Genomic DNA, 12881 nt, shown 5'->3' on the forward strand with positions numbered 1-12881 from the left:
AGGAAATGTTTGCACAATGTTTAAATAGATAGGAAAACATGACTTTATTTGCAAGTATTAATGATCATTGTTTCTTCTGTTGGGACTGTGATGTAGTGTTTTATTGCACTGCTGTTTTGCACTGAAGGGTAAAAGCAGTATGAACAATGCATCAATAAGCTACTTTGTTTCTAATGTCCACACAGAAGGTCAAGTAGCTGATGATTTGAAAAAAGCCTTCGGTAAATGAGGTCCATGTCTTGTCTGTTATGTCTTCTTAATCTGAAAATATCCTTGAAAGAGCATCTTGAACTATTTTACTAGAAGCGCAAATTCCTTGTGTACTCAGATTTTAACTTTTTATTTCTCTAGATTCCAGATTACAGAAATGCTGTAATTGTTGCCAAATCACCTTCATCTGCAAAAAGGTCAGTCAGAATGTTTTTTTCTTGTGGGAAGAAACGTTTTCATTGTGGGGCTGGATTTAATTGTAGTGTTCTTGTATTCAAACTTAGTAATAGACTTGTATTTGTTTTTTAAAGCTTTAAAGTAAGGTTTTTAAAGCCAGTATTTCTCTCTTCAAGCATTTTTATCTTCTAATTCGGAGAGGGCTGTAACGAATGCACTGGTAGAAGGAATCGTTTCAGTTCTTGAGTGGAACCTGTGGGAGTAATGTGTAAATGAACGAGGTTGTCTGATTAAATGTTACAACATGTATGTTCCGGTTCAGTGCTAAACTGCAATAGCATGTTCGCCCTGGAGATTGTACTTCACTCTTGGAGGGTACCGGTATATAAATGTTAGCTCCAACTCCTGTAATCGGACATTTTTTAAAGAACTTTCTCCTTGTTGATACTGTTCAAGAGAGAGTGAAAGGAAAAAGATTGATTACCTCTAATATATGTACAGATTTGTCCTTCCATGCTTTGCAACAATACATTACTAAGGCCTAGGTGCAGCAGCACAACGTCTGCCCTTGTAGCCCAATCCTGGCCTCTAGCGTGTCCCAATGACTTGGCTATAGAATCAAGGATGGCTGCAGTGTCTGATGTAACTATTCTGGTTTCCCCTGCACTTCTGGCCATCTGTCCACTGTCTTTAAGTTGTGGTGGTGGGTGGGGCCTCCCACATGTGCAAACTTTATAGGGTGCCTTGTTTGCCGGATAGGGATGGTTTACCTTTAGCCACTTTTGCATCAGTTGTCCATTCAGAGAAGAAGTTATGCAGTCAATTTGCTCATGAGGTGTACTGACTCGCTAGCCCTTGAAAGCAAACGATCAATCAAGGTGGCAGGCATATCTTCACTCCAAGCAGTCTTCGAGGATATTAATAGGGTGGCCATCGGAGCCGGTTGAACTTGTGATGGCCATCTTTGGCAGTTAGAGCATGCCCCTGAAATAATATATGACTGAGTACAGGATCATGTAGGTTTGCCAACCTTGTGATTGTATTTAATTTGTTATTCTCAAAATTGTATTCTTGCTCTTTTTGAGTTTTAGAATGTTCCTTGTTTGTTTCTAAATATAAAAGCATAAACACACTGCTTTTTTATTGAACAATGGTAAAGCCTTCCTGAAGAATTGCAGAAGAACAACTTCCAAAAAGGGAAGTGGTTGATTTTTAGAGATTACCATACTTTAAGTATGTACATTAACTAGGACATAGATGTGCAATATTTACAGCTGCCATATTTACAGCAGCTGGACTTCACACTTATAATATTATGTTGCCGCTGAACAAAACAACTGTCCCATTGCAGCCATTGCAACAAATTATAGTTATTTTATCAGCATTTAGAGGAAGAAAAAATTATTTTTATCTAGTAATCATCATTTATGTGGGAGTTTTTTTCCCGGTCAACCTTGAAGTTCACCTTAGAAGGCAACATTCTGAAAAGGTAATTTTAAAGTTTATTAATGGTCTGAAAAGGAATTGAAGGTCCACAAGGCACATAAATGTGTTCTCTCTTTTTCTGTTCCCTAATGATTTGACAGCATGTGATTTATTTTTATATAACCTCTAATGGTATGTGAAATAGATAACCAAGTTAGACATCCTTCAGCCCTCAAGCTAGCTGGAAATGTCCTTGCAATAGTCTCAGATGAAGAGACTCGGTGGACAGTGCTGGTAATAAGAATGAAGTTGCACCATTAGAGAGCATTTTTAGGTGGCCAACTCTCAAAATAGAGTTACAGTTCAAGCAACAGAGTGCTAAGGTTTTCATATGTCAGGTTAGGAGCCTTAAAGGGAGTAAAGAATATCCTGCAGTAGCTTAGAAATATCATATTAGGTATGAATGCCCAGTTCAAGGATTGTGAACCCACAAAACTACAAGTCCCAAACAAGAGTAAAATAAATGCATTCACCTTGGTTAACACATTTCAGACATTCCCATATCACATTATAGCAAAGTTCAGTTAATTTTGCCACATTTCATCTCATGAAATTGATTGGGGTGGGCAATTTCAGCACTGGAAAGTCAATTACTCACCCAAAAGCTACTAGGTGCTGAAAACTCGGAATTATTTGTGATTCTGGTCCCTAGGCAAACAGCGGCCCAGGTGTGATCTGGCCAAGCACATATGTAGAAGCATTTTGTGCCTTTTTAGTTAGTGGGCAGGATGTGTTGCTCTTTAGAAATGAAGCCTTAGTTGCAAAAGAAGTACCAATTGCAAATACAGAATGGTAATCTTTTACAATATTAATTGGAATTCTTACAGGGGTGAAAGTCCGACTATAGTATCAAATCTATTCATCAGAGGATATTGCGGCAATCTCAGAAGTCATTAATTGAGAAAGTTGAATATCAAGAATACATCAAATGTTTTACAACAAACATTTTTGATCTTTTCATTAGATTAGTCTAATCCCTAGCTAGTATCTACATATGTTATTAGCCCATTGATTATTGTATTGTCTGGATTATTATTAGCATTCCCCAAGTGTTTATATGCCAAACCATGTACGTATCTCCATATACCTTAGAAAGCGGTCTGTTTGCAGTCAGTATTTCGGCATGCCCCTCTAACAATCATTCCTCGTGTTTGTCCCACCCAAATCCTCAATACTCTTTTTTTTTTTTCTCCTCCGTTGATATTGGAAAGCAGAGGTGTAACTCCTGTGCAGCTTCTCATTTCATCGCTCAGGAACACTAGCAGTGTTTCTGTAACAGAAGCACATGGCAGGCAGATGAATGTTGCCATTTTATTTCCTTCCAAACGTGCTTTGTTTATGGCCAGATGGCCTTGCAGCTCTCATCATTGCATATAGGTCTGCAGCTTCTCAGAAAACGGAAAATCTCACTTCTCTATTATGTTAGCTCAACGAATGTCCATTTACAGCTCTGTAAATGTCAGAAAAGAATTTCGCAATCTCGCAAACCCTGTTAACATTGCCATTCAAAATTTTTAGTTTTCTAAGCCCTGACCAACACAAACACACATACACATATTAGTGCTCTCATGTTGGCATAAATTAAGACCTGATTCATATTTAAACTGTATGCATATAGTAGACACGAAATAGAATATCTAATTCAAGGAAAGAATAAGGTATTTGTAGGTGCTACATTTTTATAAAAGCGAAGTATAAATACACAACAGCCAGTTGCATTCTAAAATACATGACAACATTCGTAAACACTGTACATGGGCCTTACTTCACTTTTTTTCATCAGAGTATTAGGCAAAGATAATGATGGCCCTGCTCTAATCTTCTACCTACTGAACCGGTGCCCAAACAGGTCAATACGTAACATTAAATATAATTAGACTCCTAGAAAGATATTTCAAACAAAACCTCAATATTGCAAATAACTGTACAATGTCCATAAGTTGTATTCCATTGAAATGTATTCTCAAAAGGTTTGAATCAAAAGATTCTAATATCACAAGGTATTACCATCAAAAGATCTTAATTTCACATTCCTGTTTCATATCCTAATGTGAAAGGACTATGGTACGGAACGTTGAGATCCACATTTGCAAAATTTCCACCAAAAACCTTCCAATTACTGAAATGTAATCAACAAAAAGGTTTTTTCTTAGATTCAATCAACACCGTTTTCAGCCAACATGTGTATCACAGCGTTGCATGCCGCTTCTTCAGGGCTGAAATTAAAAAAAAAATATATAAATATTATTTCACATTCTTTTATGAACATCAATACACTTTCCTCTAAAAATTCCCAGACATTACAAACTTTAATGCATCATAATAGATTACCATGTGAAGGCTCATACAATTCATTCAATACATTGTTTGAAAAGAATATTAAAATACATTTGTACATTAGCTCATCCATCAAAGGAAAATCTAAATCGTACCATAATGTGTTTTATTATATGATTAAACAAATTCTATACCATGTATGTGAAATTAAAATTGCACTATATTTCCAACAGTTTCCTTTTGTTCACATTCTCTTAAAAACACAAGACCTATATCTATCTGTAGTAGAGATGTAAGGATTTCTATTGCTTTGCTGATATGTTAAATTATTAATGCTATAGGGTCCCTTTAATTTTCAATTGCAATTACTTCCCTGAAAACGATCTCTACTCACCTTTCTCAAGGTGATAAATATAGTGTTCACTTTTTCCTTTTTGTCATGAGTATACAGTATGTGGTAGTAAAAGATATTCTGCCTCTCTACCTATTTGTTTGTCTGCATCCTGCCAGTGGTCGCCTTAAACTTGGATGAGACCGGAGAGTACTTTTGAATTCTGACCTCCTGTGGTAAGCTGCTGCAAGAGTTGTTTTTGTTGGTTCCCTTCAAATAGACTCAATCATTTGCCAGGATTCTTTTCCAGTCGTGTTTTCCGGTCTGGGGAGGGGTGTGAAATTCCATAAAATGGTATATTTTATGTATCCAAGAGACAAGATGCTTCAGAAATCTAGTTGTCCTGGAAAAAGGCCACTTGTCCCAGTTGTAGCTATGCTATGACATGTCAAATTATGGCCATTTTCTCATTGTGTCACATCTTTGAAAATGACCTCTCTGATACTGCCCAGACCCGTTTTATGTCTCTCTTTGGAATATATAAAGACTTTGATTATGCCACATTCCTGATTATTAACAGACTCCGAATAAACCAGGGTTCTTTTTATGGTAAATATTAGAATAGTCACATTCTTTGTCTATGCAAGGTCACTGTTTATGAAATGGCTGTTTAGACCAGGTTTTTGGTCATGGTAGGGCTCTGTATATGCCAAGACTTTCAGTATGCCAGAGTTCCCTTAATAGCTGAGTTCCGGATATAACAGGGCTCAGATTGTACCACACTATTTCTCTCTCTTACTCTGTTTTCTGAGGAAGCATTTTGTGAATTACTTACTTTTAAGCATTCATTCGGGTTCATAAAATGTTACTGTAAATGTACCCTTTATTTGCATGCTTAAGGTCTTGGTCAACGGCTAGTATTGTCCCCCTATTTAAAAAGGGCAATAAAAGTGATCCTCAATGTTATCGTCAGATTTCATTAAGTGACGTGTCAGCAAAGGTTTTAGGGAAGGTAATTCTAAACCGTTTAATGGATTGGGCGGAGGAAAACGAAATTATCACAGACACCCAGTATGGTTTCAGAACGGGCCGTTCCACATCAGATCAATGCCTCAATTTATATAATTTGGTGGCAAAGTATACCGTGGCTGGTGAAGGGACAGTCTTTCTAGCCTTTATGGACCTGACAGCAGCCTTTGACCGGGTTAACCGAGAAAAACTATGGGAGATTTTAGAGCTGCTTGGGGTGGATCCAAGTTTGATATTCATCTTAAAAACACTTCACATGAACACAACAGCCCAGGTTAGATACAGTAATGAGGGGAACCTCACGGACCATTTCGCATGCACTGGGGGTGTGAGACAAGGTTGTATTTTGGCGGCTTTTTTATTCACGTTATACATAAATGGTCTGGACAAAGCATTGAGAGAATTGGGGGTAGATTGTCCTAGAGTGGCCACCAGAAGCATCCCTGTCCTTTTATATGCGGATGACGCAGTACTCCTCTCACGAACAGGGAGGGGACTGCAGTCTCTCATTGATGGTTTTTGTGGGTTCATGGCACAACTAGACTTATCCCCCAATTTAACAAAATCCTACATTATGGAAGCAGGGAAAAAACCAACGAGGAACTTTACTTTTAAAATTGGGGGTCACAAACTAGAGAAGGTCGAGGTTTTTAATTATTTAGGGATAATCTTCGACAAACACCTCAATTTTAACACACTAATCTCAGAAAAATGTCAACAGCATTTGAGTATAATGGGCTCAATTATGAATCGAGCCACGAGATTAGGCCGTTGGTCATTGAATGAAATACTGAAATTATATAACTCAATCTGTTGCTCTAAAATTATGTATGGGAGCGAGGTTTGGGGTCTTAGAAACACTTCCAATATACAGTTGGAGGAGAATAAGTTTCTCAGGAGGATTTTGCAAGTGCCCCAAAGCATCCCGGCTTACATTGTCCATGAGGAGCTAGGGCTCCCTTACATCTCTGATAGAATTAGTTTCAAACCATTAATGTGTTGGATTAAAATCTGGACCAATCCCGATGCTAGTCTCAGTAGAGAAATAATCACAGACTGTATTAATAGGGACAAAGGTCACAAGATACCATGGCTTAAATATGTGAAGGACAAGTTGAAGTGGCTGGGCTTTGCTAGTTATTTTGAGGAGCCCACGTCTCTGACGCCCCAATTAAAAGTAGCTATAAAAACAGAATATCTCAGGCGACTAGCCTGCGCCCGGGAAGATAGTGAAATATTGAAAGGATCAGTGCGTGCACACATACTAACGAAATCTGTTGTAGGTTTAGAACCTTACCTGGCGCAGATTTATAACAAAAATGATAGATTTTTAATGTCCAGATTCAGACTGGACCTTTTACACCATATTTTAGCTGTTCCCGCAGGGTTCACAAAAGATATTGGATCAAAGGGTCCCTGTGGCTGCGATCTGGGATCTCCACAGGATACCCTCCATTTTGTATTCTTTTGCTCATTTTATGAATACCCGCGGGCTGTCTTTTTAAAAACCATCCTAAAAGTGAATAAATTTACCCAAGTTAGGGTAGCACTTTTATATCTGAAACTCTCTGCTGAACCTCTTACCTTGTTTTGTACTGTGAATTTTTTAAGATTAGCTGCAAAACTGAGGAATTCTAGATATGAGGTGTAAAGAGCAATTGGGATGTTATATGGCTTTTTTAATATGTTATAGTCCTTTTTATAATATACTGTTTTATGTAGGCTTTGATCTTGCATTTTATTTATTTTAGTGTGATGGTATTTCGCACTTTATAGTTCTCAGCACCCTGCACTTTAAAAAAGCTATAAATTGACTGCCTTTTAAGAAGCCCCTGTGCATACCTGTTATTAAGGCCCTAGACAGGCCCACCAGAATTGTCTTATTGTCAAGGGTTTTTTATGATAAGTTGCCCATATTATTGTATTGTGATATGTGTAAATGTATTGTTCTTTTCTTGGATGTTTTAATATCCGAATAAAGATATATTGTTGGTTGGTTGGTTGGCATGCTTAAATGAAAACCTGATGAATGTAAAGTGATTATCCCGAAACATGGCATGCTGGCATGGGCAGCTTCACAATTTGCATTTTCCAGTTAAACTATGTTGGACGATTTTAAGATGAAAAGAAATAGACGTAATGAACTTTTAAATAAGTCTTGGAGGTGCTAAGTTGAATCTCAGAAAAGTTGTGAGTGGTTTGGTGCTAAAAAGGTGGTCTGTGTTTTAGAAAACCCGTTTTCCACGTGTGGTACAATGCCTGAGATGCCAATAGAGGCTCACTGAATCTGCTTAGACTGACCTCTACTAGATCCCTTTTTGTAATTTTTTAGCAAATCACTGCATTTCACTGTTACTCAGTTATCATGTTTGCCTAAAGTGTGAGAATATTACAGGTGGTAGTTCAGATACTGAAGAGTTTTTCTAGTTATAATGTGTAAATGTCCAAAGTCTTGTCAGAATCAACATGTGACGGGTCTGATTCCTAAAGCTATAGAAGGATGCAAGTTGTGCTTACATTCACAAAAGTGGGTTTAGCACTCATAAAATGATAGACTCAAATGAAGATTTTTGTGCTATCAAATCTACTCTAACGGGCTGAAAATAGGCAGGAAGTGGTAGTTCCTGTGCTTGAATGCCTTTCTAGTCTGTGCCGATCTCTCCCATGTTCATTCGCCAAATCCTCACTGTGGAAAACGCCAGAAATGTACTCCTGACAAGAGTTGGGGTAAAACTTTTTCCAGCGTGGAATGGAAGCCCCACCCATAAAAAAAGAGAGCTTTGTCAAAACCAGTTTATTTATGGAGGAAAATATTTTACCCCTGGACAAAAAAGAAATAAAACGTTTAATAAGTGACTGCCTTTGCTCAGCAGGTTTTCTCTTGATCAAGTATAAGCTTTTACATATCCTCATGAAAAATTAATTTCACAAAGGTTTCCTAGGAGTACACCTGGAAACTTGCAACCGTCATATGCTTCCAGGCTCCGTTCTGTAAACTTTTGACTTCTGTGCAAGGTCATAGATTAGTGGGTGCAGTTTTGTGACTTTTAAGTGAGAGGAGCCTATTTAAAAATATATATATATTGCCCTTTTAAACTGATTTTCCAGTAGTCCTAGTTTTAAAATCTATATTTGCCTACATCAAATAAGTTTTATTAAATACTGGCTTACTACTTAAATGGTGTTTAAAGTTGTTCATAAAAATTGTACATTCCTTTAGCAAAGCTACACAATACAAGAACTTCTGGCAGTCCATAATCCACATTTATTTATTTTTCAAGTTTATATGTTTTGGGTGCTCTTTATTCTGAGAACAAACGAAATGCACGACAGTTTAATAAAACTGTCTCTAAACTTCGTTTATTTCCAAGTGGCAAACGTTTTTGGGTACATTTTATTTTGAAAGCAGTAACCAGTCTTGCTTCTGTTTTTCTGCATGTATTTGCATATCATTAAGGAAAATAGTGGGAGCTTTACAAAGAGCCACAAATTGTTACATTTTGGAAACATTTGTACATGTTTCCATATTGGAACCTCTGCCAGTATTGCAAGCTTATTTTATAGCTCACTATATTTCCTTACAGTGCTCACTCTACCAATAAAGGGTTTGCATTAATGAAGCACATATACCTATACATAAGGGTTCACATCTTGCCTTTTAACAGACAATCATCTTTCCCACAGCCACACTGTGACACTATGATGGCAGCCAAAATGGCCTGTACTGCAAGGGTTGAGCTTAATTGTCCAATAGAGAAAGTGAACTCGAAGACCCCAAACAATATGTCCATAGCGTCTGGCATTAGGAAATCTTCACCCCATCTCATCTATCATATCAAGTGCACCTCCGGAGTAGAAATTGATTTGGTTGTTAGTTATGATCGAAGACCACACCCTTCAACTACAAATCCTTTGGAGAGACCCCTAATAAACTAGATGAGCTAAGTGTTCCCAGGGGATTTCATGCAACTAGTCATTCTGAAAGTGCTACACTCCCTAATGGTTCAATTTCTGTGGGATTCTTGATGTCCTGAAATATTAACCTAGCCTATGCCTAGAAGGGTCATTAAAGTATTACATTTCCGGTCGATTCTGAGACAAAAAATTTAGAAACCGTATTTACTTTGAGGATGATTAAGGTTTATGAAAATGTATAAAAATGTGCACTTCTACAGTAAGCATGGAGATAACTCCTGATAATCGTAATCTGTCTTATTTTCATCCAAAATAGCAATAAGTTCTATTTCCTCTAAAGGATTATTAGGTTGGTGAGGGCTTTTTAGCAATGTGTATTCTTTTAAAAAAGGATATAGAACTCATTGTCTCAAAAATATGATGTCTCTTGAGCTCTACATCGTCAAAGCTGACTGAAAGGTATTATGAGTTATTCATATGTTTGCATATGTATTCCTAAACATCAATTTTCTTCCAATCTAAGGGAATTTGTTTTACTTCTAAACACCAGATGTCCTTTCCAGAGAAAGGTCTTGGTTTTGTATTCACATGCATATGAAAGGTATTTAATAGTGAGAAAACGTACAAAACACTTCAAGATCAGAGGTTAACTGCAGAGAAGGCTCCATCACTAATTCAGTTTATTTGCTCGTGTCAAAGGAGAACTATATTATTAAAAAAACAGTGTCTAATTTCATACCATCACAATATAGATGTTTAGGCTCTCTATAATGTATCAATGCTTGTTTCAGAGTGTACACACTTACATTGGAATGACTCAGAATAGCATGGCTCCAGTCCAGGGGTGTCATGGAACTTTTCAGAGCCAAATTGCAGCTGCCATAGCTTTTGTGGATTCTTAAAAAATCTGTCTTATGGTGGCAGGTCCAAATTGGCATGCCAAGTCTGCCATTTTTGTGGGTGTAGCCTCTAACCTGATTAAGTTTTCGAAACTGAATGTTTCAGCCATTTATGGTTTTTAGAAGACTACAGAAATTCAATGAGTTCAGTTCGGTGTGGTACGAAGTACTGATATCTTTTTTTTGATTTATTTGAAGCACTTCAGTTGTCCTGGAAATCATATCAAAACAGTAGATAGAAGTGAACGTTTATTCTTTTGAAATCCTTTATCCCATATTTGTCACTTTAAAGTCATCCTTGTATACTCTCACATTATTTGCCACTTCTCTCTATGTATAATTAGAAGGAACATTCTCATTTTGGTAGTAGCAAGCAGCTGAGAATTTTTTCTTTGACCTTTTCAATTTTCAAAAAACTGATCCATACTTCATCTTCAGAGTTTTTAGTTCCCCAGAGCTGTTTTCTGAAACATTATACTTCAATAAGGCAGATGACTTCACTAATAAAGTGTGGGACCTATACTGGATTTCATTGTTCCAGAGCAAAATTTACATTACGCCGGTGTAATTTTGTATTACTGTTTTATGGCAACATTCTTTAAATTATGCTATTTTACCATGTGTAATTATGCAGCAAAATGTACTGAGAATGTGCCATTCGCGGAACTCTGGAACAATGCGGACCACAGAGCATGAGTGGCTGTTAGAACCTGTCCATAGCTTGCAATTTGTTAGCTTCAGTGTCTCTCTCATCTGTGTGCTCTCATTTGTCATGTGCTTTTCTTGTGTTTGCCCTCTCCTGGAGCATGGACCAGGTACTTCTGTCCTTCCACTGCTCCTGGTTTTGGAGCTACTTTTTGGGTTGTTCAAGCACTCCATATTAGTCCTTGTGTTTTCAGTTAGCCTCCTGTATCCCCTTCCATGCCGCTTCATTTCACTCCCACCCCCCACCCGTTGTTGTGGCACAGAATACACTTATCCTTCTGCTTTAAAGTGTGACTGTGATTCTGCATGTCTTCCAAATAAAGAACGCTGCAACATTATTTCTTACAGCACTGCACTCTACTCTGCGCCACTGCACTCCACTCTATGCCACTCTACTCCTCTTTATTCTACACCACTCTTTTCATGCCACTGCACTCTACTTGGCACCATTTTACGCCAGTCAGGTGGCAAAGTTATCTGTGACATGTTTCGCAATACTAAAATGGCTATGTAAATTTATTTGGATTCTTCTCATACATGCCCAAAGAACTGTCATCCAGGCTACTTATTTTGTCCCATCTAGAATATGGCAACGTACTCTATTTGGGGGTCGACTAAGCTTCCATGCGACATATGCAGGTGGTGCAGAATGCAGCTGCTAGGCTGATTTGCAGACTGCCAAGACACACATCAGCAACGTCTCTCCTCCGTAACCTTTATTGGCTGCGGTGGAGAACGTATCCAATTTAAGGCTCTATGCTATGTCTTCAAAGCAAGGGCAAAGGTAGCCCCCCACCATATCACTGGCCCGATAAAATTTATCAGCTGGCTCGCTATCTACGCTTTAGCAACCTCCTCTTGTGCACTGTTCCAAAGATCAAACTGACTCGCATGGGAGGGCACTCTTTTGCATTCCTCAGCCCTAAACTCTGGAACACACTACTCGACAACCTGAGATTCTCCAGTATTGACTCTTTCATAGATTCACATGCTTGTATCTTCCCAGTCGTCATGGTGGGATTCTCACGGTTAAGGAAATAGATAGCAGTACAAGAAAAAACTGCCTAAGTACCATAGATACTATAGACTTTGGTATCCCAGTATATTCATTATGTGGACCAAATATCAGACAATGAGACACCAGCCCTGAGATCACACTCCCCAGCAGAGCCATCCTACCTCCGATTTCCAACCGCCGTCATGTGAGAAGGAGTCTCCCTGAGCTCTGCTCTGTTTGTTTCTCTGGTTGAACTTTTGACCTGTGCTTTACAGCATTTTCCTTCTGGATTTGAGGTATTGTCTTTTCAACTTTTCTTCAAGATGTCTGAAACCACTAAAAAGAGACTTTTCAGACCATGTAGATCTTGTGGTAAGGCTAGGTTATTCTCTGAGGACCCCCACAAGGATTGTTTGTACTGCCTCTATCCAAAACATATCCCTTAAGAATGTAAACATTGCAGGACATTTTCAGCAAAGACTCTTAAGGATAGAGAGGCACGCCTTTTATTGTGGCTACAAAAGAAATAGGCCACTTCAGAATCTGAATCTGAAGATGATTCTAAGGCTCACTCTGCTTCAAAACGCAAGGGTGGATCTGCTGAGAAAAAATTTGATTTAAAAAAAAAAAAAAAAAAAAAAAAACAGCAAATCTAAGGAAAAAGTCATCTTTGCCTCATACTCCTGTCAAAAAGTCCTCCGAGACGAGGGCTCCGTCGTCAGATCCGTCGACGAAGAAGAGTCTCCAACGAGGAGATCTATGACAATGATTTGTATTAAAAGGTTACCACCGTTCAACGGGCTCGTCGACGGTGAGATCTGGAAATTCAGAATTTACTTCTTGGACAAAAATGTCT

At 38.1% G+C, this 12881-nt stretch overlaps 1 protein-coding gene across 6 annotated transcripts in view; it reads left to right on the forward strand.

The window, feature by feature from the left end:
• The window catches only part of PRPSAP2 (phosphoribosyl pyrophosphate synthetase associated protein 2), a 598092-nt gene that overhangs the window by 361534 nt on the left and 223677 nt on the right, over positions 1-12881 (forward strand). For all 6 annotated transcript variants that reach the window (XM_085628991.1, XM_085628988.1, XM_085628989.1 and 3 more), the window contains exon 7: positions 352-407. In XM_085628991.1, the coding sequence (XP_085485117.1) occupies positions 352-407 (56 nt within the window). The remainder of the gene's footprint in view (positions 1-351; positions 408-12881) is intronic.

This window comes from Triturus cristatus, chromosome 10 (assembly GCF_964204655.1).
Source record: "Triturus cristatus chromosome 10, aTriCri1.1, whole genome shotgun sequence".
NCBI classification, from domain to species: domain Eukaryota; kingdom Metazoa; phylum Chordata; class Amphibia; order Caudata; family Salamandridae; genus Triturus; species Triturus cristatus.